The sequence below is a fragment of the Salarias fasciatus genome, chromosome 6 (genome assembly GCF_902148845.1).
Source record: "Salarias fasciatus chromosome 6, fSalaFa1.1, whole genome shotgun sequence".
NCBI lineage: Eukaryota > Metazoa > Chordata > Actinopteri > Blenniiformes > Blenniidae > Salarias > Salarias fasciatus.
In genome coordinates, this window is record NC_043750.1 from 19,123,959 (window position 1) to 19,150,507 (window position 26,549).

The 26,549-nt window shown below is 40.8% G+C and overlaps 1 protein-coding gene across 2 annotated transcripts; it reads left to right on the forward strand.

Moving 5' to 3' along the window:
* Positions 1–3,704: 3,704 nt before the first annotated feature.
* On the forward strand, positions 3,705–26,087 carry LOC115390020 (long-chain-fatty-acid--CoA ligase 1-like). Of its 2 annotated transcripts, none has more exons than XM_030093671.1 (21): positions 3,705–3,781; positions 16,785–16,997; positions 17,159–17,273; positions 17,683–17,747; positions 17,831–17,932; positions 19,116–19,215; positions 19,308–19,483; positions 19,853–19,885; positions 20,041–20,092; positions 20,168–20,241; positions 20,951–21,028; positions 22,663–22,797; positions 22,932–23,066; positions 23,228–23,323; positions 23,399–23,471; positions 23,571–23,659; positions 24,651–24,767; positions 24,845–24,988; positions 25,101–25,202; positions 25,279–25,350; positions 25,550–26,087. In XM_030093671.1, exons 2-21 carry the CDS (start codon positions 16,803–16,805, stop codon positions 25,688–25,690), a joined length of 2,094 nt encoding a protein of 697 aa, XP_029949531.1. In that variant the 5' UTR covers positions 3,705–3,781; positions 16,785–16,802; the 3' UTR covers positions 25,691–26,087. The 2 variants fall into 2 exon arrangements, with proteins under 2 accessions (XP_029949531.1, XP_029949532.1); XM_030093672.1 differs by lacking the exon at positions 3,705–3,781 and adding an exon at positions 14,729–14,857.
* The last annotated feature ends 462 nt before the right edge of the window (positions 26,088–26,549 follow it).

Genomic DNA, 26,549 nt, shown 5'->3' on the forward strand with positions numbered 1-26,549 from the left:
ATCTCTACCATGCCTGATAGACACAATACAATCATTCTCAAAATTGTACATTATTCTATTTACTATGATTATTCAAAGGAAATGCTCCTCTCCAAAACGCACTTTTCATTCATGACTGAAAAATGTAATGCAGAAGAAATGATCACTCAGTTATGTGACAATGATGCTCCCACTCCATTTCAATATGATGATAGTTAGATTTTCTGTGGTGAGATGACAACAACAACAGAATTAAACTGAGTATGTGGTGCTCTCACAGGGAGAGTGGGCCTCCCAGATTTAAAATTATAATACTTTGCATCTGAAGCAGCTAAAATAGCAAAATATTGAAAAGCCACAGAGGTTCCAGCAGCTTTGATTGAAAATAAATCTGTCTGGTAATTTTATAAAACAATCAAAGACTCACGGAAAAATATTGATCACAAAAAAAAAAAAAAATCAGTTGGTGACTTTTTGAGGATGGTTTGTTCCTTTCATATGATAAACTTCTGGAGTGATTTGACCAAGTTTGTAAAAGTAATTTAGGAAACATTTGCAGATGAGAATCTGCACCTTGTAAAAGCCATAAAATGTTTTTGATCATAATATTACAAATTAACTGAAGCTCCAACCTGAAAAATGTTGAACTTTTAACATGAGTAAAGATTCTGGACACTTCCAAACAATCTGGCCAAAGGACCTGAATGTTCAGATTGAACATGATAAATAAGTAAAAACTGTGGCTGGTTCTAGTAAGAAACATCAGGAATAAAAGCGTAACATATTATCATTACACATCACCTAGATTGTATAGAATTAAGCTGTTGAACACACTACATGTAGAGAGCATGTAGTGAGAAAAATGACTTCCTGCTGGTTCTGGAATCAAGTAGATGATTTATTGTGATCAATACGTTGCTCTTCTATTGATGTTCCTCTTTCCACTGGGTTGCATTACACCAACACTCATTATTCGTTTTTTCTTTCAAATGTTTTTTTTTTTTTTTTTAATTTTACAAAAAGTCCTTCTTTTGTGTGGTACATCATAAACAGGAATTTCAACTCAAGCTATTGAAGACATGATAGACAGCGGTAAAAAAACACTCCTAATACTGAAGAATGCTGAAACCCAAACAGCACAGGCAGAGCTGTGAATGACAATGTTAAAAAAGATCAATAAAGAAAAGAAAAGAATGAGGGTGGAGTAGGGTGGCGTGAGGTATTTAAACTCTCATTAGTCCCAGTAGTTCCAGGAAGACTATTTTAGTAATCAAGAAAGGGTTGCCACACCTTAATGTAGTATTTTGCTTTGCAGCCCTGACTATGATATCTTGGCTCGTCTGGATATGGTGTTACGTCTCTGATCAGCAGCTGAAGTTAAGCTGAGCTGACAGTTTTATTGTCATTATGAAAATATAACAACATTTTGCACACCCCCAGTTTAAAGGCACACTCACACATGTCAATATCAAAAACACTTTAAAAGAATACTTATCAATAAATAATAATGAAACACTTGTGGACCATGGATGAAAGTATCACTGCAGGGGGGTGATGGCTCACACAGCACTGGAAAAAAGCTGTTTCTGAGTCTGTTGGTTCTGGTCTGAATGTTTCCGTACTGTTCTCCTGATGTAAGCAGTGCAAACCGTGTGTTTCCAGGATGTGTGACGTCCCACAATCCCCTGTGCTATATCCTTGTGTTCTTTCTGTCCCACAATGTCATGCTGAGACACGGGTTGCCCTCTCAACGGTCGCTCTGTAAACGTTTGTGAGCAGCTGGGAAGAGAGTCCAGCCTGCTTCAGCTTCCTGAGAAAGAAGAGCCGTTGTTGGGCATTCTTCACCAGGTGTGAAGTGTTCACAGTCCAGGATCCAGGAGAGGTCAGAGGAGATGTGGATGCCTGGGAACTTTATACCATCCACACGCTCCACCTCCTCCCCATGTACACTGAGAGGAGCGTGTTCAGTCTTTGGACCTCCTGTAGTTCACTGTGACCTCCTCTGATTTTCCAGTGTTCAGCGTCAGGTTGTTCCTGGAGCTCCACTGTGTGAGGTGCTGGACTTCTCCTCTGCAGCAGGTCTCATCATTGTTGGAAATGAAACCAACTATGGTGGTGCATGTTGAATAATCTAAACATGGAGGCATACTGAGAAAGATATGACTCCCTACTGGTTCTAGAACCAAGTAGCTAATTCGTTGTGATCAATACACTGTCCTTCTAGTAATGTTCCTCTTTCCACTTGTTTCAATTGTATCACACCAACAATCATTATTATAGCAGACATTACACATCATTATATTTTCATATTTTTACATGTTTACCTTGATTATGTTCCACGTTATTTGCATCCATGTTAAAGTATGTTTTAACTCTATAGTGAAGCTTGTATTGTTAGCACCATGTATACGTGATTAATAATTAGAATAATACATTTTTAATCCACAGAGGCCACATTTGGCCCTTGAGACTGATGATTAAATGAGGTATTCAGTGGTGATATCTGCTTGGCCTTTGCCCGCTGAGCCCTCATCAGTTCAGTGTATACAGAGATACAGAGTGTACGCTCTAGTCTTCAGCAGCTTTCCAGACTGTTGTGTGTCTCAGCAGTTTTATTTCGACCATGCTCATTTTGTTGACATGAGAAATAGACTGGAATTTCCAGATCTCTGGTGAAAACTGAAAGAGTACTTTTCTTTTCTCTACTTTGCATGATTTTTTTTTAATTTATGTTTTCCTAAAGAGACAAAAATAGATGTCTTAATTACAGTAAATGATGCAGTAGATTACTGTAAAACAAATAGATTTTTTTCCATTCTTTTGGCTTGTATTTCTTGTTCCTTGTCACTTTTAACATTTTACAGTTTAGAAAATGTTTCTCTTGGTCTTAGAAATCAGGCATAGAAAAAATGCATTTTCATGGGCCTTTTTTCATGCTATCATTTCACTTGAGAAGACTATGCTTTTTTGCCTTTTCTTATCCTCAGGCAAGTTGGATTTTTTCAACATACCTATGTGATATATTTCAATTGGATTCTCCAGGAAAAGGAGTGAAGAAGAAATAATTGTGAACAAATCTAAAGGCATGTATGGCATATTTCTGTTGCATTAGTGCAACTACAGCAACTGTAACTTTAAATTTACTCTAAGTTCCATCAGGACAAAACCCTCTTGCCACAGGCACAGTTTTATTTCCGTCCTGAACAGACCTCATCAATGAATTCCAATCACACCTCAAAGTTCTACCTCCCTCTCTCCACCCTCAAACCCATCACCACAAGGCTCAGACACACTACATATATCTATATTAAATTATGTAAATATGTAACTTGCAAATATGCAGTTAGTTATGTGTCTGATATTGATATTTCTTTTTAATTTTGACTTATTTGTGTAAATATTATATGTAAGTGTCTTTGTCTTTGTCTTGTCTATTCTTTTGTAATTAATGCTGCCCTCCCCCCCCAAAAAAAAAAAAAAAACATGTTGGTATGCTGAACATACATAGTAATTAAAGTCTAAAATGTAAAGTAAATACAAGCAGTACAAATAGGTAGAACAGTTGCTGTCCGGTTACACCTCTGCACTTCAAGATGAACCTGATTTTGTGCACATAGGAAGTATGTTGTCACGACACGTCGACCAATCACTGAGCACCTCTCAAACTTTGTCTGGAAACAACATGTGAGGCGCGCTCTGATTGGCTGAGCGCCGCGGCAGCTAAATAACATGTAGTCCATCGCCGCCACTGCTGCTCCTCTGTTGCTTCAAGAATCAGGTTAAAGTCTGCTGCTGCAAACAGGTCAGTGGCAACATTTACCGCCCTTAAATTCGCATGTGTGAGCGTAGCTTGGCATAGACAGAGACACGGCGTTATTTTTGCAGAAGTTGAAGCAGGATGTGAGCCACTGAAATGCTGTTTTTATCGTTTCCTTAAATGGAGCAGAACCGAGCCACGTTTTGTTTCTCCTCACCTCAAAACAACTTCATTAATGTTTATGTCGTGATGTTCACAGCAGCATTAGAGACCGTGTGAAATCTGTGTACTACATGAAGGTAGGGTTATCTTTGAATTTTTTTAATGGCTGGTAATGTGACGGAGGAAGTGGTGCATCTGTGGAGCTCTCTCCTTAATAAAAATAGATATGGACACGTAGCTTGATAATGATGAGGTCAAATTTCTTTGTTTCCAAACTTTTTTTCTTTAATCTCTCTCCTTCTCGCTCTCTCCACTTTTCGTCGAGCTGTTTTCCACACAGACGCCTTTGTTAGTTAATGAATTAAAATTGTAAGGAGTGTAAAAGAGGAACAATGTAGCCATTATCTACTAGTGCAAGTCGTGGCATCCCGCCACATCATTTATAAGTGTGTGTATGTGTGCGCGCGCGTGCGTCTGTGTGTGTCTGACCTGGTAACCCCAAATCATAACTCCTCCCTTTTTTTCCATGTCTAAACTCGTTCATCACTACATAGAATGCATTTCTTGTTCCCTTACTCATCCAGTATATCATCACGCGCCGTCTTTCTTATCTTCATGCAGAGTGACGTCACCACGATTCTACCTGACCCTGAACCTTTTTGAGATTCTGATGCTGACGTCACAGAACTTTGAAACTTGTTTTTGTTTATAAAAATGTTTTGATAACATTATCTATATAATTAAAGAAAAAGAAAACAACTGCAACTTGCTGTGTTATGACGTTGTGCTATGTCTTCTCTGTTGCCAAGCAACCAGAAGTGATATTGGGACATTGTCGATCTCAACCAAGAAATTAATCCATCGTGCAGTGTCCTTTGAAAACACAGCGTTTCATACACTGATATAACATAACGTTGAGAAAATGCATTCACAGTGTTCACTCTGATGATTTTCAGATCATAAAATGTTAGGATTTGAAGGTCCAGTTGTTAGGATTTTATATTCCAATCAGTTAATTCATGTTTTCTTCTGATTAAATGGTGATAGCTATACTGGTTGTATACTGGAAGTGCATGTGATTGGGATAAACTTGAGCTGAGATATTGCCATTAAGCTGCAACAGGCAGCCTACATGTTGTACTTAAATAAATAATAGATAGAGGCAAGGTTTCGAAATTGTCAGGAGATTTGTCCACATATGCTATGATTGCAGTGAAACCTTTTTTTTTTTAATGTGTGTAGTCTTGGTAGGGCAATATAAAAAGCTGGTTGTCTGTGTTTGCCCTATGATCGACAATCAGCTTGTCCTGTAGGGCTGCACAATGTACAGCAAATTTACTGTTACTGTGATATCAACATATTTGACCAATCAGATGGAGCCAAAATGCTCACTCACAAAACAGATGTGGATGTTGACCACAAAATGTGCTTCTCTTGAGCTATTTCATGCAGGTGGCAACTGAAGCAGTATTCAGTCAGTCTCAATTTGTCATCTTGTCACTAGAACTCTTACTCATTGTTTCTTTTCTGAATGAACATGAAAGCTGAGTTGACCATGTTTATGTTAAACTGGTAGACAAACTGGTCTGTAAGTCTTCATGCAAATGTCAGAGAGACAGCAGTTACTCACATCCAATGCATCTATTTACTTACTAACAAAACAGACAAGAAAGCAAAGCAAATAGGAAAAGTACTGACAGTGTTTTGGTGGTTGGAACCTGAAAGTAAAAAAACATGTGCTTGAGTGTCATGATTGAACATTTCTGTTGCTCCCACTTAGATTCCCTGACTTTTCCAGTTGACTTGATGTTTTTAGCACTGTAGTTCATGAATGACATTTTGCTGGTCATTGGCATACAGTACAGGAGTTGGTGCAGATCAGCAGTGTACTTGGTGGTACTGAAGGCGTTTTATTGCAAACTTCCTCTCACAGGAATCTGTGGAATGTGACCGGAGACAGCGTCTGTCGTTTTCCTCCTTTTCAGACCACATTTTCAAAACACTAGGTAATACTGTTTTGACCACACACTGCAATCACATGAGCCGTTGCAGTAGGGACATTTAACTTACCATGCTGATAGAATCAAGTGTTTTTGCCCTGGGGAGTATAGGAGCAGCTTTCATTGGGGCAAACAGAGAGAGTTTGTGGATCTGTGATTCTGGAGCAGATCGCTGCCCCTTCATCTCTGTACTCTCGCTTTGAGAAAACCAGCATCAGCTTTTCTGCCTGTTATGGGCGCCTGCAGGCAGGGCGGATTGAGCTAACTTCCGTTGACACAACAGTCAGACGGTATGTATGACATTCTGAAACAGGACTGTCAGCTTGGGGCATGTGATTTTAGATTTCAGAAGAAATTTTCCCGATCAGCTGATGTGAAATGATGGAAGTGTTTTTAAAAGATTGATGTGAGTGCAACCAATTAAGGAAATGTGTTTAACAAGCATGAAATGATTGCACTTCTGTGGGGGTATACAAGAGAGATGAATTATTAAGAATACTGTTAAGGGAAAATATTGGGGAAAAATTTCTCAGTCTTGGAAAAAAAAAAGAGTTTAAAAAGACGCCATCCAAAGCTGCCATCATGACTCAGTCTGTCTCTCATATCACCAAATACACAGGCCTGTACCTTTTCATTTAATATCCTGCCCCACTGGTCTAACACTGAAACTACTCCTCAGACTCATCCTGCTCCTGAAAATCAATGCTGCACTGCCAAATGTGTGACGGGTGCATTCTGGTGGAACTGCAAGGATTACTCTATAAACCAAAGTTGAATCACAGCATTGTGTTTAGCAAGTTTTTTTTTTGACGACAGCCTAATTTAGAAGTAGCGGTCTGATTGAAGCTGTGTTTAGCCAAGAATCTGGCATTTATGTATCACAGTATATTATATTTGATCAGATTTTTGAAAATATATTGTGATAAAGTTATTTTGAACAATATTTATAGTAAATATCAAAATATTTCTCTATATAATCACGTTATGGATTTAGACATTCACTATGCCTATTTCTCTTACATCTATTGACAATGGCAAGCGTTTTTCTTAAATGGGGCCGAGGACAGGGAATATGTGTTCGCTCTGCTGACTGTACCATCATGTTCACATTCAGTGGCTCCTATTCTCTTTGTCACAGACATCACAGTCAGTAGTGGTTTCTCTCTTTATTTTTGTTTAGGAATCCAGGCAGTGCCTTATTTGTCTCAAAGACAAAGCCAAGGAAATCTAAGTGCAGCAGGGAATGGTCTTGTCCATACATTGCTGATCCATTTATTCAGATTGAAATCAATCATGATTTGAAAACACTGGGTCAGTTGGCAAGAGTGGATTGGGTTTTTTTTCAACAGTTTTTTTAATTGAATTTTACAAGAAGTCCATAATTCTGTCATGTGGTACATTAGTATAAAGAAACAGGAATTATATCCCAAGTCATTAAAGAACTGATAGACGGCAACAATCCAAATGCTCATGAACACCCAAACCAAAACAACACCAGCAGAGCCATGAATAACATTAAAAAAGATTAATAAAGAAAAGAAAGAGGGGTGGAGTATTGTCGGGTGGGGTGTTTAAACTCTAATCAGTCACGCTAGTACCAGGAAAGCTATTTAAGTAATCAAAGAAAGTTTGCCACACCTTGTAGTATTTTACTATGGAGCCCTGACTACAATGTCTTAGCTCCTCTAAATGTGATGTTACGTCGCTGATCCCCCGGCCATGTGAAAGGTGGCTTCCTGTCCTTTCGCTTAAAAAGAATAAGTCAGTGGGCAAGGAGAGAAGCAGATACCACCAGGGAGTTAGACTGGTTGCTTGTAAGCGATACCCGAGCTGAAGCTATCACAAGTGTAGCAGCAAACAGGTGCTATCTTTCTGTGACACATCTGTGAAAAAGTTTAAATAATTAATCACTAATTTCCGACAGTATATGTAAACCTAATATAACTCAATGAAATCTTGTAGGTGTTATATTAAACAGTTCCTTGCACTTGATGTAGTAACAGTCCCATTTTCAAATTGCTAATTAGGCTGGATTTTAAAACGTGCTCCTTGAAAGTGTGCCCACTTGGCTGTTAACCAGCTTACCCGCTAAATGCATCTACTTCATGTAGCCTTGATATTGTTTCTTGTGACAAAGTTTTTGGCCTCTTGTGGGTCTGAAAAACTGTCGCCTCCCATCCGTGGTTGTGATATGTAGGACTGCAGGGCACCACAGGCCTCATTTGATTGTTTTCTAGTCCTGAAGGCTGCTCTCCAGTGAACTACAGCTTGAGTGTCATCAGCGAAGATCCAGATCTCGCCCTCTTCTGGTGTCACTCTCTCGTTAACCGCAGCTGCCTTTCGAAAGATCTCGCCCCCCTCTCAAAAACAGTGACACGTCATCACGAAGGCGCGGGGCGGCTGGTCATCCTGGGGCCGTTCACGTAAAGTCTGATGGCATCGGTTGAGTAACGCTTCTTTCTCCAGTCCCAATGTCTTCTGGAGTAGCTCAGCCATAGTGTGTTGGGTTGGCCTCCGACTCGCTCAGCTTTAGCCTTTGGGCCTGGTGCAGTTGCACTCTTTCTTCGCTGGCTGATCGCCACATCTTGAGCAGAGAACAAGCAAAGGATCTGGTTTCGGCAAAATGTGATATAGTGTAGCTCAGAAGGTAGAGGATGTATAAAAATAAACTGTTCTGGGGAGTAGCTCAGAGGCGTGCGTCCACGCATGGCACTACTCAACCCGGAAGCACATCAAGAGTGGATTGTTTTTTAATCGCAAGGTTGCAGGTTTTTATCCCACATCTCCCCTTGTCAGTGTAAAGCTGGGTAAAGGAACTGTCTAATCACTGGAAAAGCACCAAGAGAAATCCCTGTTCCATTTTTAATTAAACTAGCAAACTAACTCTTAAAATACTACATTTCACATGGAAGATGACCTTGTGCAATAACTTCTTGTTCATTGTCTGTTTTTCACTTATTTAATTTCATTCACTCCTCCACTGATATTCATGACCTTGTCATTCAACTTGTTTTATATAATCTGAAGCGTTATTTTTAAGTTGTGTGTTTTTTCTAATAGCTTTATCCTTGAAAAAGTTATGACGTACTTGTATTTTGCTGTCATCTCACACTGAGCACACAGATGTGCATTTTAGCCAAATTGTTAATTTATGACATACCAAAGACACAAGTTTTTCCTGTTACTTGCTTTGTTAAAAAAATCTAATGTGGAAAAAAAATCAGACACTATTCCGTTATACAACACTGAAATACTGACCCTGAGTCTTGTGCGATTCATTCACCGCTGAGGAAGGACACAATCTGCTGTCCACACAGAAGCATTGGAGTGCCCTTTGGCCTGCATTGTTAAGGTTCCATACCCTGATGTGTTATGTTGGTTGTTGGTATAGGAGTGTGCGGCCTTTGTTCCACTTCATAAATTCACCTCCCCCATTTTCGCCCTGCAGAGTGCTCCACTGCATGCCCATGTGACCGGCAGTGTGAGTTTTCAGTTGGTGGGTCAGGACCTGCAGTCTTGAGCGTGCCTGTCTTGTGCAAGGTCAGCTCGTGTGTCCTAAAACCAGGAGCTGAATGTGACTGGAGGAGGATGGACATGAGTCATTCGGGGGGTTGAAACCCACTGAAGCCAAACGGCCTCAGCAATCATCCAGCAGTTGCGTAATGACAAAACAGCCTTCACCTTGTTTCTCGCCGACTTGTTGCTGAGCGTTAGCCTGTCAGACGTCTTCAGCACATATCCTCTGAGCAGGCTCAGCTTTACACAACTTAACATTATAGTGGCCTTTACCGATCCAGTCAAGAAGAACTGGTTAGTCAGTCGCCTCAGCTCTCCTGTTATATGATACATCCCTTTGTTCAAAAGCTTTTATGCACGGATATATTGACGGATCTGCCTGTTGAACTCATTCCCTCGAGACAGTCTTTACTATTTGTGAAGCTTCTGAGTTGGGAGTTTTGGGAGCAGATCCAACAACACGCATCAACAAGTCAATAACACATGATTCTCACATGTCAATATTTTGCTTCTCACAGTTTGTGGTAAACTGCTGTGCAGTGATTCCTATAGCTGACTGTGGGCTAGTTTGAACTAGTTTCTGTCTGTTATGGTATGTCTCAATACGTCAGAGTGACAGAGAAGTCAGACACCAAGCGTGTGAGAGCAGATTTTGTTTCAGGCTGTTAAAGCTTTCATCTTGAGTGAGCTAAAAAGATGGAGGAGAAATGGTAGGTGTAACATCAAGTGTCAAAAAGTTCCTTGTCAAAATGACGTGGTTTTATTTTTATATGGAGTCATCCATTGCAGTGTCGTACGTTTGTTTAAAAGCAAAATGTGCTTCTCTTTTTTAAGTCTTCCACTATTTTTCTTAAGACGCTAACAGAGATACGATGGTTTGCTGATGTAATTATTAAGCCTGCAGCTTTCTTCACAATCGCACTGACCTGATGTAATCGCTCTATTCTGTCTCTTATCTTTTTGTTCTTTGACCAGTTTAGTGATGCTTTCATGAAAATGAAACGGTTGTACAATAATCCACCATTTGTCCTAAAATCTTACAACATTCCAAATTAAGATTAAAATGGTCCATTTCCAGTCACATTTCCTTATTGTCCATTTTATTTACTTCTGAAAACAGCGGAAAAGTTACATTTATGTTAATACATGTACACTATTAACAAATAAATTGTCTCGTGACATAAGTTGATAATCCTGTTTAAAACTTATCTCTTGTCATGACAAATATGTGGTTTACCATAATAAGTTTAGACAAATGTACTTTTACAAGCTTGTGTCCATTAGTGAAACAGTGGCCTATTGATTTTATTCAACGGGAGACAAAAGGACTTTATTTACATTAACGGCCGAAACTGCTGACGAAACACAGTGACACAGTGTTCCTCCTGCTCGGCTCTGTCTGCTCGAAAGTGAGGAAATGTGTGAGATATCTGGGCATCTCATGAATTCATCATGAGACCTGCTCTTTTATGAATGTGAGAAGGAACAATATTTATTTCATCCGATATAAAGTTGCTGATACATCTGAAGTAAAGAGTGTCACGCTGTGAGAGGATGAGTCCCTTCAGAGCGTGAAGCGTCTTTTAATGGTAGCGTTTTATCTATTTGTCTCCAGTGCATTTCAGTAAATTCAGACACACATCTGTATTTTTTATTGAAAGTTTTTTTTTTAACAAGTTGATTCCTCCTCAAAATTAAAAGATAAAAAAGTAAAACTGGGAAAAGCTGTCACCTTCCCTCCCAAAGATTTCCTGAGTCAGTAGTTTCCATGATAACTTTTGGCTGACTCATCACATTTATCAGATGTGTCTTTTTCTTCTTCCCAGAAACATGTTCATCCATAACGCTATACTACCCTGTGTCCTTTTCCTCATTTTCACCAAAATTACTATCCAGAGCTCGGCCCACCGTAAGTGTAATTTATCCAGACTGCAAACTGGAGATGTGCACCCAACAAGTCACCAGCATTTCACTGCATTGACTTCACATATCTGGACATGGCAGTATTTTTTTTCGTTTTTGAGCAAGGAAAACTAGGCAACATGAGAATAACTTAAATCTCACATGGGTTGGATAGGAGCTGGTTTCTGTGTTGGCTGACAGTGCACTCATGATTTCAGTTTTTGTTATAATTGTTACTTTATAATCTTATTTTCTAACCGGATCAACAGTGACCCTAACAAGACAAGGGACATAATTTCAAATTATATTAAGATTTTTATAGTAGCTTCCTGTGTGTAAAAGTAAAATTGAATTAGACTTTGTGTATTTAAATGCATCACATATTAATGCATCATTCATAAGATTGAAATAGTGATCTTAAATAGTCTAGACTTTTGACGGCTGTGCAGACCGGCAGCTTGGTGTCTCTTCACTGTAAATGCACCACTGCACCAGGAGGAACTACAGTGTTTGAGAAGAAACCAAGTGCGTTTTTATTTGTAACTTCCTGAGTGTGTGCTGCGCGACTCTTGTACTGTAACGCTGCATTTGTAGTCTGCTGTGGAGCTGCCACCAGCTGCGAGCTCATCTTCGTGATCTGCTATGTGTCAAACGAACCTGCTGCCCTCTCCACCTCTTTTTCCAGTGTCTTGTGTTTGTGTGTCGGGGTGTGGGGTGACTGGCGAGCTGGCTCTGCCATTGGCTCGTCATCCTCGCAGGCCAAGTATGGAGAGTGGAGGTGGGTGAGGGAGGGGGTAGAGTGGGGTACCTTTTGCCTCAAACAACTCTTAGCCAAGCATGACACCAATGGCATGTGCCTGCTACTGACTGTCTGACAGAAAATTCTTATTCTTACAAATAAGAATTCACGCTATTCAAAAACTCTTTTTGATTTTTTTTTGTCAAAGTTATCCAACAAAATCGAGGTCTGCAGAAATGTTTAATGAACTATTTAGGCAGTTGACAACAAATTTTATATGAAATGTTCATCAGAAATCAATTCAGACAGAATGAGCTGCTGTGTCATGGAACAACTGATTCAAGACCCCTTCATACGTGCGCTGTTTGGTCTGCTTCAAGCACACCAGATTTCACTTTCTTGCATACTTTGTTTCATTTTTTGAAATGACAAGCAAAAATGTGATGCAAAGTTCTCGGTTCTCTCGCAAGTGAACCCTGGTGCAGTTCATTTCCAGAAGGAAATGCTGGGGTAGCAAATACAGGAGGTGGACCAAAGAGAGTGCTCAAGAGCCTGAGGAAGCCGAGGAAATCCCATGGAAAGGAGAGGGAAATGTCTCATGAGCAGATGTGGAGTAATAAAGAGATGATGTGGAGGTGAAGTGTGCCGATCCGAATGGGTTTCCTTTTTTCGGTCCTGGCCAATCACTGAGCCTGACTGTCTTCCACCTTGAGCTTTTTTTTTTTAATTCCTGTTCACTGTTTGTATGGGTGAGTGACCCAAACGAGCAGCTGATCCAAGTACTCTACATGACCTTGTCGTAACTGTTTGGCCCTTTTTCAAAAGTGCAATGAGAAAGTGAACCGAGCCGAAGGTGTGACAGTTTTTGTCTTTCCCAGCTCAATCCAACCAAGTCCAGGAACTATTCTGCTGTGACAACAACCTGTTGAGTGGAAAGGTTGGTTTCTAAATCAGTGTGATATAATAGTGTTTCTGTAGCCTTGAAATGTCATCGTTCTGTACCTGGCTGGACCTGGGCTGCCAGATTCCCTTCGGGGTATGCCAGAGGTCATAGAGGGTGACAGGAGGTTGCCTGCTGAGATTTTGTCAAGTTGAGGGTTGCACATTGGACATTTTGACTCCAGAGGTGGGAACCCGAGGATTGCTTTTATGTTGAAGGCTTGAGAGTTTGTAAATTGAAGTCTGTGACTATTTCCAGCTCTGTTCGGCTTCACTGTAATGTTTTATTAAGTCAAGAAAGAGGGAGGGTCCACTGCCTTGCTTAGAGGCCATTTCCAGGAAAAGAAAGTTGAGAACCAAGAACCAAGACTTAGAAATATGGCCATGTGGCATTAGCTATGAAACCAAAATTAAATATCATCCCATTTCTCCCTCGGCACCAGTGTCCCTGATGATCCACAAAGATCTGTTTGTTGTCAACAGTCACAGCTGATGACACGTTGTTCACTTGAGGAACTGCAAATAATAATTTATTCAGCTTAGATTGGAAGGAATCTGCACACATGCATGACTGTTTGTCAAGTGAGTCCGTGTTTGTGCTCACATATTCTCTTTCATGTTAGTTCAAATAACAAGGTTCTGGTGTAATGTCAATAAAACTGTTACGTAAGAAACAACAGGCTTTGTTGTAATTGTTGGTTGATCCTTTGTTTTGCCCTTCTGTATGCTCGGCAACACAAAAACGACACATCAGGTCCAGATAAGAGCTTGATAAGCATTGATTGTTCCCTCCTGAGTAAACATGACTTGAAATGTTTGAATCACTTCGATCAGTGATCTCTAACCTTGGGCCTGGGACCAGCCGCTGCAGCGTCAGAAATGTCTCCGCTGTGGGACTAACAGAACAATAACTAATCGAATCTGATCTGTGAAACTTTTAAGTTCATTTTGAAAATCTATAGTGTCTGTAAAAACCACCGATTGTTTATGTCGTGAAGGCTCCTTTTTTATGCTGCTATTGGTCAGCGTGATTGTCTACTGTTTGACTTCACTGTGTTAAGGTTATCTAAGGTCTGCTGCCTCTGTTTGTTGTAAACGTGGGGGAAGGGGCCACCGCCACATTTGAAGTACAATGTTTTTCACACTGTAAAACTATTTTGTATTTATTTATTAGGGTTTTTTTTTTTTTTTTTGCGTTTTTGGCTGTTAATCCTACTTACTTCAAGAAGTGACTAATGCATGAACTGGGCACTGAGACAATATGTTGTTGTGCCCCTTGACAGAAAGTTGTGGCATGAACTGATGGAAACTGTCCTGTTAGAGCTCAGAAAGCTCAAACAGGTTGAAACTAGCCTATGATGAGTCTGATAACAGCCGAGCAGAAGAAAATGTGGTGACTCAGAAGGTGGTGGAATTGTTTAAAAGTGGCACAGAGATTGAGGAGATCAATGATGTGGAATGAAGTCGGGCACTTTTGAAACAGGCAGTTTTGCAGAAAAATAAATAAGATCCCCAACTTTTGAAATGTGCTGTGTTATGCAAAGAGTGTAACCTATGCTCTTAGAGTAATGTGTAACAGAAAAGTGTTGAGAATTGTATTTTACAGATCAAAAGGTCTGTCTTGTGAGTTTGACAACCTGTTGCTTGAACTGTGCTCCAGTGAGTGGCCGGTCATGTCTCATGCGTCTGTGTTTCTGTTTGAACGGGGCGTGTTTCTGCTATTCATAGTTGTGAGAACCTCAGAGGTCTATTAGAGGTCAGTGTGAGTCCTTCTAATAGCAACTGCGGCTGCAGCAGGCCTTTCAGATAACCACACTGCTGCAGATCGGACATAGCCTCGACCTTTCTTTGTGAACGCACGCTGTGAGTATTGAGAATGGTTTAGTTCCATTCTGATTGTAGTTGTTGCTGAACTTCCAGAACTGTTTTTTAGCTGCATTTAGGACTGTCATGTAGCCGAGGTTTCGCTGGAGAGATCACTGCTCTGCTCTGCTCTATTTGTGTTTGTAGTGATTCCTAGTAGACTCAGAGGGGCTCTGTGAGATTCGGTGTCAAATTGATGGGTAACGTGCTTGGGGGTTTTTCTCGGGTGCTTTTTTTTTCTTTCTCTCTCTCTGTCTCTTTTTCTTACTGGAGGTTACGCCTAGCTGAATGGCTTTATTGAATTCTGCCTGTGATGAATTGCCTTGATGGTATAGTTTGGCGTGCAACATCCCCGAAGCACAGGTTACTGTCTGTAGGTCGTAAGTCAGTGACATGTAAGTAGCTTGTGTGTCAGATTTTCTTGGGATCTTTGCCCCACTTGGCCTGAGTCCCATTCGTCATGAGCCCCGGGGTAATAATAGAAGTAGGTGAGAAGTCAATTGTTACCCCTGTTTTGCTTCCCACTTGTCCATTTACCTGCAGAGCTGTTACCTTCTAGCTTAGAGGTCAAATGATTTGACCTGAATGTCCAGTCTGATAAGTAACATGAGTCAAATGGATTGAAGCACATTAGATGTTGCAGGACAAACCTATTAATAAAAGTACTCCACTACTGAGATGAAGTCATTAGAAATAATTGCCAGAAGACGACGTTCTTCAGTGAGTTTAAATCAGTCTCTTCTGGCTGCAGGCTCATCTAATTTGCATCTAACATGTAATTAAGAGTCTGTGGCGCTTGCTCTAATTCTGCTGTATTAAAATTTCAGCAGAACAGAGTCACCATATGTTCAGACACTGTGAAAAGTGAGGCTTCAGCCCAGTGAGCTCATTTCTAAAACATCCAGAAGAGAGAGCGGGCGCGCCGTTTTGCACACAAGCGGCTCCCTGTTCAGCGCTCTGCGGCTGCGCTCGTGTCCTCATATCTCCACGGAGGCTCGCCACCAGAAAATGTGTGCGGAGTCATATTTCCTTCCTGAATCGTTGTTTCAGGCGAACAGCTGTTGAATGGGGCCGCACATCTTCCGTTTGTACACAGCACATGGAGTGCAGCGCAGAACAGACATGAAGACAGACAAAGGCATAAATTCTGTCCCAGTGAACTTCTTAGGAAAATGTTTTGGGACTTGTTTGTATGCAACATGAAGATGGTTCATTGAAATCTCTGTAATTTAGGAGTCTGTCAGACTAAATTGTCTTGAAATCAGTGAGGATTTTGTTGAAGAGAGAATACCTGCCTGAGATGCATAATTATTTATATCCTCTAATATGTTTTTAAGCATAAGGTGATCATGATCGGAATGGTTAAGGACAAAGGATAAAGCGGCGCAGGCTGTATGAGCAATATCGAACTAGACTTGAGAAACACAACACAGTGCTGTCAGTGCTTAGGTCCTCAAAGCTTTGTTTCAGTTTCATATTTACTGCATCTGTCTCAGTATAACGTCAGTTTTCCAGAAATCACAGATCAAGATGAACTATCCATCAGGTCTGTAAAATAAACCAAACTATAACATTTAATCAAATGAAAAAGAAAGTAAAATAGATGTTAAATGAGCACATCTCATAGAGCAGAAGGTTTGCTGAAGTAGTAAAGCATGAACACATATTGTTCACATTCATGTTGTTTCAGTGTGTGTCCCTCAAGTTGCAATGCAAGTGTCAGTTTAAAGAGGGAAGCTGAAAACATCAGTTTCACATGACCTAATTATAAATGTGAGCGTTGCTGAACTCAGCTATAGAGGCTGTCTGTTTTTCACAAATAAATCTATAACCTTTCCTGGAACTGAAACTCGCATGCAGAAGTAAAGAAATGAGACCAAAAAAACTGTTTCCTCATCATACGTTTCCGTCGCTGTGTTCTTGACAGGGTGACTGCAGAACAGCCATGCAGGCTCAGGAAGTCCTGAGACAGCTGCGGATGCCCGAGCTGGATGATGTTCGGCAGTACGTGCGAGGCTTCCCCACCAACGCACTCATGGGAATGGGGGCCTTCGCTGCCATCACCACCTACTGGTTTGCCACAAGGCCAAAAGCGCTCAAACCACCCTGTGATCTCACACAGCAGTCAATCGAAATGCCGGTAAGTAAAGTCTCTTTTTCATTTCCAATCAAATTTGATTGGAATGATTTTTTTTTTAGAAGTACAGGAGATTCACTGTTGCCTCCAATTGTATTTGTCTCTAAATAAATGTGTGAATTGCATTTATTTATTTTTTATTTTTTATTTTTTTTTCTTTGCAGGGTGGCGAACGTGCACGAAGGTCGGTACTGAATGACAGCAGCGAACTCATGACGCATTACTACAGCGATGCGCTCACGATGTATGAGGTGTTCCAGCGAGGGCTCAGAGTATCGAGTGAGTTCATGTCTGGTACCAGTCGAAGACAAAGCTCAGTAGCCGTGTCTCAACCCAGACGCTTCCTCTTCTGGGTTGCATTTTGACAAGGATGCCTTCGCTCGCTGCGCAACAGTGCCGTTTCAAATTGACAGCTCTTTCATGTGCAGCCCACAAACCTGTCCTCCGTTTCCAAGACAACGAAGGATTAAACGCGTGCATCTTTTGCGACCATAACATTCACACTGTTGTAAATGTCTGAAGATTTTTCAGGTTTATATCTTAAGCTTCTTAAGCTAAAATGCTCTTGCCTTGGCACCATTTTCATCCCCAAAACTGAGAAGACCAGGTCCTTTGGGTGAAGGAGTCCCACACAGCTGCTGCAGACACTGAAGGTTGCAAAAAAAATGACACTCGTTTCCTTTTGCAGATAATGGACCCTGCCTCGGATCAAGAAAACCCAACCAGCCCTACGAGTGGGAGACGTATGGAGAGGTGATACATGGACTGCAGCCATTAAAATGAATTCACTTAAGCCTGACTTCATTTTACATTCTTTAAAACCGTGTTCTGTGCAGGTGGCGAGCCGAGCGGAGAACATCGGCTCCGCCCTCCTTCACAGAGGTCACTCTCACACAGGAGACAAATACATCGGGATCTTTTCCCAGAACAGACCAGAGGTAAAACAAACATTACACTCCAGCTGTTTTATCAGTAACAGATGTAATTTTTATCAGGTGCCATCACCATCAAATTTATTGCGCTGTGTTGTGACTACACAGTACAAGAGTAGCCTGAGTAATTCTTAATTAATCTGTGGAAAGCAGGAATTAATGTGACTTGTAACTTATCAATCGTTTTGTAGATTTGCAAATTGCAAATTGAAAATCTACTCTTTAAACTAGGATTCTGAACTGAAACAAATTGCATTTCAGTAGATAAGGTCAGTTTATTATGATAGAGGTGTTAAGTGGCACTTTTTAATCAGATTAGTAACAGTTCATGAAAACGTTGCCACTGGCTTCATTCAGACAGCTGGAACATGAGCTTCAAGTCTAAACTCCAAACGGAAAGTAAACATGCAGCTTCCTAAATGTCAGGAAATACCAGCCGACTGTGACTCAGAAAACCAAGTTAGCTATAATACTCTTAATCTGTGCAGACACCACATCTTACAGTCTGATGAAGATGATGCCAGAAGTTGCTACTTTTGCAGATCTTCAGTCTAGTCTCATCCATGATTTCCCGTCTTCTGTGGTTAAAATTAGTAACACTGTCCAGTGAAAAGTAAACATGCAGGTGGAGCTGCGAGTCATTCGCTCTTCATGTCTGTGGCTCTGCGCCGCGTCGTTCCAGTTATTGAAAGAACATTTAGTTAACGTCACCATATGGCAGCTCGGGGCTCGTCCCCGTGGCCGTTATAACCTCTTTGCCGGGTGCATCATGTACACCTGGTGTTTTCAGGTCAACCCAGTCGGATTTTCCAACCTGGTGTTGTGTGGAAGGAGAAGCATGAACACGAAACTAAAATGTGAACAACCTGCTGGGATCAGCCTGAAGACTGAGTGTCAGCGTGATTAGCAGTGAACTAACAGATAAAAAGGCTGCTGTGGGATTACATGTAGCTCCTGAACTAAGAAAAAAATGAAGTGATTCTTGTATGTTTTGATGACGGTTTCAAAGTTGTAACCATATTTTGATGATTATCGTGATAATATCATGAATCACAATTATTTTGGTCAGGATAATAGTGACATAAGGTTTTAATATCGGCCCATGCCAAGGTGTGACAACGGAACAGGAATGTGAAAATCATGATGCTCTGTATTGTCAGACTATAAAAATTGGCGTGTATCTCTGCAGTGGACCATTTCAGAGCTGGCTTGTTATACGTACTCCCTGGTGGCCGTCCCGCTGTACGACACACTCGGCACAGAGGCCATCAACTACATTATCGATAAAGGTAAATAAAGAGGGTGAGGGGTGATGACACTGACCAGACACAGCAAATGCAGATGAAAGATAAAGAATATTGACACTGGCTCTGTTTCTCAGCCTCCATCTCAACGGTGATCTGTGACGTGCCTGAAAAGGTTCGCATGATCCTGGACTGCGTCAGCGGCCAAGGGCGATCTGTGAAGACCATCGTTGTCATGGAGGCAATCGACGACGACCTGGTGACCCGGGGCAAAGAGAGCGGCATCGAAATCCTGAAATTGAAGGAATTTGAGGTGAGAAAAAAAACTTCACAGAAAGATGAGTGATTGACGTTTGGGGACCAGAAAGCCTTTTTATTTTCCTCATGATCCAGTGTCCAAATGATGAAGATAGGAGTTGGCATTTTCGATGGCTTATTGCACTGAATACATATTTCACTCCTCCATATCTGAAGTCTGCGTGAAGAGTTGTGGACATTTTTATTTATTACATCTGTTACAAAACAACAGATAAAACAAGTTTTAAAATTGGTTCTTTTTGAAGTCAAAATATAATTTTAATGAAAGCTTATTAAAAAGTGGGTCTCATATGCTTTATGCTGTGAGTTGTGATTATTCAAACTCATTATGAGGCTTGTTTTTTTTTTTTTTTGTTTTTTCCAGGCATTGGGTAAAGCCAACCTTCACAAACCATTGGTGAGTAGAAGCATCCGACAGGCTGAGACGTGTCAATAAGTTACTAAAATGAGATTTACTATTTTAAAGTGGACATTTCGCTCAATCAATCAGAGGTCCTTTTGTACTTTTTAATATGAAAAGTGAGTTCATGCTCTGCTGCGGTTTGATTACAGCCTCCAAAACCAGAGGACCTCGCAATCATCTGCTTCACCTCTGGGACCACAGGTAACCATAAAACTAGAGAGATCATTTGTTTTTTTTGACTTGATTTATCACACTGACAGCTGTTTTGCTCTTTAGGAAACCCAAAAGGTGCCATGCTTACTCATGGAAATGTGATCTCCAACACTGCAGCATTCATTCGAGTAACACAGGTAAACAAAACAATTAAAAAAGGAATAAAAGCAAAAAACTTATCATTATTAGTCATATTGTTTACAATCTTTCTGATTCAGTGTTTCATATGAATGGAAAAGCTAATAGGCAACCTTATTCAGCTGAAAATGTGTTTATCTTTCATTTCATTTGACTTCATGTAAGCAGTCTTTGACAGCGATTGCAAACACTTAAGGATTGGACAAATACTCCTCCCCTGTGTGCTACTTGTTACAGATGAAAGTCTGAATTGATGATTCAAACATGTTTGGAAAAGAAGAAATTATATATATTTTTAGGTGTCAAAAGTCATTGCATATTGTTAGATTGTGGCAACACATAGCTATCTGTAATGAAACATTAGCACTTGTATCCCTGAGGTTTCAGTTGTGAATGGAAGGTGAGTTCAGCGTTCAGCTCTTTGATGGGACTTGGTCTGAAGTGTGAAATCCCCGTCTCTGACTGTGGTTGACTCTCTCTGATCCTCCCTGTATTCTCCTGCCCTCCTCACTCCTCCTCCTCACTCCTCCTCCTCACTCCTCCTCCTCCTCCTCCTGCCGCCGCCCAGGGCTCACTGAAGCCCTCCACTAAAGATGTGCTCATCTCCTTCCTCCCTTTGGCCCATATGTTTGAGAGGGTGGTGGAGGTACCGTATGCCGTGCTTGACCTGCATACGTGCATGTGTTTTGTTTTGTGTGTCCTCTGCAGGTGCACTGCATGCTGAACCTCCATGACATTCATGTATCCTATCTCCCCTTAGCTCACATGTTTGAGAGGGTTGTTCAGGTATGTTGTGGCCTTGATTACCTTCACATGTATTCATGCAATTGATTAAGCTTGAAAATCAATGTCTGTCATGTGATTTTAGATAATTTCTCAGCCGTCCTATAGCAGATTGTTGATAAATGACAAACCTCCAGATGAGAAATGTGTGTATATTGATGTTAGCAGTGATTTAGAATGTGCTTAAAAAAACAACTTGCATTTGCATGATGGGATGCTCGCGGTATATTTTTGCAGCTTCAGGACCAAGTTTGATTTGAAACTCTCCAGTAAACATGACAGTGTGTAAATATCAACAAAAACTTTTGCATCGTAACAAGTTAATGCATGATTACATTCTTACTCTTGCCTGTATGATTAAAAAAACTTCACTGGCCAGAACATTAGGCACACGGTTGACCTGCTTGTTATTTAGTGGGCAGTGAGACATGAAAACATGGTCAGGATGACCTGCTGCAGGTCCAGCCGAGTACCAGGTGTGCTTAATGTTGTGGCTCCTGATTATAAATATATTTTATTAATTAAAGTGGTAGTTTTGCTGTGATAAATGTCTCTTGTGAATTTTATCTTGGTTTTGTTACACATTTAAACCAACTATTTCTAATTAAAAAATACCCAACGTTTATCTTGCTTGAAGGGCAGTATGAAACAACGCTTGATTGCGTTATCGCCTTGAAAACTGACGATTTATCTGCAGGGCTGGCATCCACTCATGGAGAACCTGAGGAGGGTCACAGTGCTTGTGTACTGCGCTGGTTCGCTTTAGAGCTGGATTTAATGTCACATATTATTACAGGGCTGGCAGGAGTTTATATCTACCATTACTCTGATGTCAGATCATTGTATCGGTCATTCCAGGTCTTAATAGTTCAACTCCACTTCATAGAACTTATAGATAAATGAAAATTTGAAGGTTATTATTAAATGATGAGGCAAAGTTATGAACTGTGGATGCTTTGTGTTTTTAGTGCAACAACAGTGCCTCACACTGGCCAAAATTGCAAAATTTTCTATAAAATTGCTAAAGGTTTTCCTGTATTCATCAAACTTGAATAGTTGACTTTTGTTTTGTTGTCAGTTGAAGTAGTTTAGTTGTATCTGATCTCGACCTCTAAATGAAGGCATCTGACTGGGAGCTTGTTTTTTTTTTTTTTGTATTTTGTTAGAAAGAAATCTAATGTTAATAGATAAGCGCTTCAGTTTGACCACACCCCACTGTGTAGATTATACTGGAATTAGTTCTTTAGATCCATTATGGATGAAACGCCAGTGGTCTGAATCTGTTCACACTGTCACTAGTATGCTGCTGTTCAATTTCACGTAGACTGGTTTGAAATCATTCTATATTTTAATATGGGACTCGTGCTCTGTCACGGTTGAAAATGAACAGATTAGATTCAGATGTAACTGTGAGCTCATTGATATCCTCCTTTTCTGATTGTGCTATATATCACATCTACACGCAGTTCCTGCTGCAGCATTTGCAAGCTTCCAGACCAAAGACAGAAATTCAAATAAATATTGCTTATTAAAAAACAAAACAACAATGTTGGCGCAGTGGGAGAAAAAAAAATCTCACTGAAGGCTGTTTTCAGTTTTCATCAGGTGTTGGAATAAGCAGCCTCTTCTCTCTTCAGGGCGTTATCCTCATCCATGGGGCTCGAATCGGTTATTTCCAAGGGGACATTCGACTCCTGATGGATGATCTGAAAACTCTGCAGCCAACAGTGTTTCCTGTCGTCCCACGCCTGCTCAACCGCATGTTTGATAAGGTCAGAGAGCAGATTTCTATGCCTTCATCATATCACAACCTGGATGAATAGAGGATTCTGCTTCGTTTCAGGTTTCTTGAGTGTCTGACTGACAGCCATGGTTCATGCCTGGTTTTTTTTCCATTCCTCTCCAGGTATTTGGTCAAGCCAACACCCCACTGAAGAGGTGGCTGCTTGATTTTGCTTTCAGGAGGAAAGAGTCGGAGCTGAAAAGTGGAGTGGTCAGAAAGGACAGCATGTGGGACAAACTCATCTTCAAAAAAGTCCAGGTAAACCTGACACTGAGACCACCTGCAAAACACTAGTGGTCTTAATGGAGATCTGCCATGGGGAGGAGCAGTGTGCCATAACAAGGAGCCTGATGAATTTCCTGTTGGTTTTTTGATGCACGAAGAAAACCATTGTTTTTTTGTTTGTTTTCTTTCTGCAGGCGAGTCTGGGAGGCCGCGTGCGTCTCATGATCACAGGAGCAGCTCCAGTGTCTCCAACCATCCTCACGTTCCTACGAGCCGCTCTCGGCTGCCAGGTGAACCATTTCGCGAATCGTTTTGCCTCGACTCTCGCTCGTGAACATCCCTTCTCATATCCATGCTTTGCGCAGTTTTATGAAGGCTACGGTCAGACTGAATGCACAGCTGGTTGCTCCATGTCGATGCCCGGGGATTGGTCTGCAGGTAAATGTTAAACTATCATTCAAAGATTTCTGCCAAAGCGGATGTGTGTGGATGGACCAGACGTTTTTAGTTCACTCACTGCAAACGTTGCGTCCTCAGGTCACGTCGGGCCTCCTCTGCCCTGCAACTATATTAAACTGGTGGATGTAGCAGAAATGAATTACTTGGCAGCCAACGGAGAGGGAGAGGTGAGCAGTCTCTTTCATTACAGCTTAATCAGGAAGAGATCGTTGTGTTTTTATTGTAGTCTGATCAAATATTGTGCAGCAGGTGTCTGAATAATGAAGCTCTTCATGGAGATTAGTATAAACCAAGGTGGTGTATTTGTATTATTTCTTTGTCTGAATCAACACAGCTGCTGCGTGCCACTCAGAACTAAATCGAAATGATAAACTGACTTCACTGACAGTGTTGAAGTCAACATCCAAACACCATTTGGCTACATCTTAATTACAATTGTACATATTGCAAAGCATCATAAAACTGACTAAAATAACACACAGATTTTTTTTTTTTTTTTTACAAATCTGTTTAGACTATATAAAGATCACCAGTATTGAGCACTACAATACAATTTCCATAAAAATAACACTGTGACTGACTAGACTTACTTTGTGCATGTTTGAAAAAGTCACATGTTTCCTATGTAAACTGCTGATGTTCAACCAGATTTTGTCATTTTCTCTTCATGAATTTAAGATAAATGTGTACTCACTGGGAGAAAGTAGCCAAACACGATGATGTTTAACTTACTATAATAAATACAACAACAACAAAAAAACACACTTCCATAGTTAGCACAATTAGTTTTTACATCGTTCTAGCTTTTGATCGGGTTTATTGTTAGCTTCGCATCATTTAAACAGATGCACGTATTGTTCAATATTGCCACTTGGCGATGAAGAGTTAAAAAATTCTGTAATACTATGTTTCCTTAACAGAAAAAAAATATGCAGGTTTAGAACTTGACACTTAATTTTCTTTAAAAAAAATTTTAAAGAGACTGATTTGAGTTCTTCATCATTCCAGCAGAGTAATCAAATGTCTGTATGACACTGTGAATCATGGGAAATTCATCAAAGTGCGAATGAGGACCGATAACTTGTGATGACCCAACGCGTAGCTGGACATTTGCTTCAAAGTTGGAACTACTTTTTCTTGGTGCCTCTGCTGCTGCAGGTGTGCGTCAAAGGACCAAACGTTTTCCTTGGATACCTTGAAGATCCTGAGAAGACGGCCGAGGCGATCGACGCGGACGGCTGGCTGCACACGGGAGACGTTGGCAAATGGCTCCCTGTAAGCGAAGCAGGCCGATTGGCAGCGCCGACCCATGACGGCAACATAACACAACCTCCATTTGTCCTTGGTTGCAGAACGGCTCCCTGAAGATCATTGACAGGAAAAAGCACATTTTCAAGCTGGCGCAGGGAGAGTACATCGCCCCGGAGAAAATAGAAACGGTTTATAACCGCAGCGATCCAGTGGCCCAGATATTTGTCCATGGTGACAGCTTACAGGTCAGTCCTCCTTCAACACGTGTCAAAGCAGCTAAATGAGGTAATTATTGAGAAGTTGTTTTGGTATAAACATTTAAAGATCTAAAACTATCATCTGTACTTTGTTTTGAAGGCCTGCCTCGTGGGCATCGTGGTGCCTGATCCAGACTTTTTGCCTATTTGGGCCAAGAAAAAGGGGCTTGAAGGCTCGTATTCCGAACTGTGTAGTAATCAGGTAGGACTGATCGCCATCGGCAGCGACTCAACTCTTCTCTCCAACCCACTGAACGTCTCTCTGGCTCTATTCTCAGGATGTGAAGAAAGCAATCCTGGAGGACATCCTGAATTTGGGCAAAGAGGCGGGACTCAAGTCTTTTGAGCAGGTGACCACTTTGTCTCTTCACACATTTTTCTCTTCAAGAGCTCAGAAATTGTAAACTTCGGTTGTATAATTTAGATAACAGACGTATAAAACTTCACCAAAAAACACACGAGTAGTCAGTTTGAACTTTGTGTCCTTATTTCTTTGGCCTTTTCCTACGTGACCTTCAACCGTTGCCCACTTGGTTATTCCCCCTGCAGGTGAGGGACATCGCGTTACACCAGGAGATGTTTTCTGTCCAGAACGGTCTGCTGACTCCCACCCTGAAGGCCAAGCGGGCCGAGCTTCAGAGCCGCTTCAGAGACCAGATCAACGCACTTTATGCCAAAATTAAGATCTGAGCCGGGCTCCAGCTGGACTTCGGGAAGGTGACACTCTTCTACAGCCTGCATCCAGAAGCGCGTAGAACTGAAGGGGGTTTGAAGTCACATTTATTTTCATCTGTGTCTATTTTAAATCATTCATTGTTGAATGAATTTCTTGTTGAAGTCCATATTGTCCCCACCTCGGCTGTAGAGCAACACTCCCCCCGTGAACACTGGCCCATTCGAGAGGAGTATGGTGGATCATGTAACTGTGTTGCTGGTTTCATTTTTCCAAGAGATTGTTTAAAGGAATAAAAGTGGGAATGTGACTTTGAAATGCCTTCACTGCCATTAAACCTTGAAACTCCAGCAAACCTTTCAAAGATTTTTTTTTTTTTTTTTTTTTGGGATTCTCAACAGCACCAGATTAAAACCTATTTTACTGCTTTTACTACAGAGAGAAATATTGACTATTTATATACCAGGCTATTTAATGTTTTGGTCATGTATTTAAGTTGATATTTAATGTAATCATGAAACCTGTAAATACTGCTGGAAAACTATATTTGTAATTCCCTGCATTCCCCGATTTAGTGTCACTACGGCATTTCAGGAATGATATTGCCTCATAGATTTTGTTGCTAGTTTTTTTTTTCCTTCTTTTTTTTCTTGGTTTTGTTTTTTTGGCCACTGCATGTAAAATACTGATTGTTTCTGTCCCGTACCTGCAGCGCCTTCAGATGCCATCACTGCACACATGGAGATGTCTCTGTCTTGTGTATTCAGCAAGAACTTGCCAACGCTGATATTGCAATCAATGTGAAGTTAACGGTTTCTAAATCGCTTCTTCATCCTTGTCATAACTTCAGATGAACTTTTCGCTGGACATCATATC

Coding starts and splice junctions, on each gene's coding strand:
- LOC115390020 (XM_030093671.1), top strand. CDS start 16,803: ATGCAGGCTCAGGAAGTCCTGAGACAGCTGCGGATGCCCGAGCTGGAT. Junction 23,067..23,227: donor TCATCTTCAAAAAAGTCCAG/GTAAACCTGACA, acceptor TTCTTTCTGCAG/GCGAGTCTGGGAGGCCGCGT. Junction 23,660..24,650: donor CAGCCAACGGAGAGGGAGAG/GTGAGCAGTCTC, acceptor CTGCTGCTGCAG/GTGTGCGTCAAAGGACCAAA.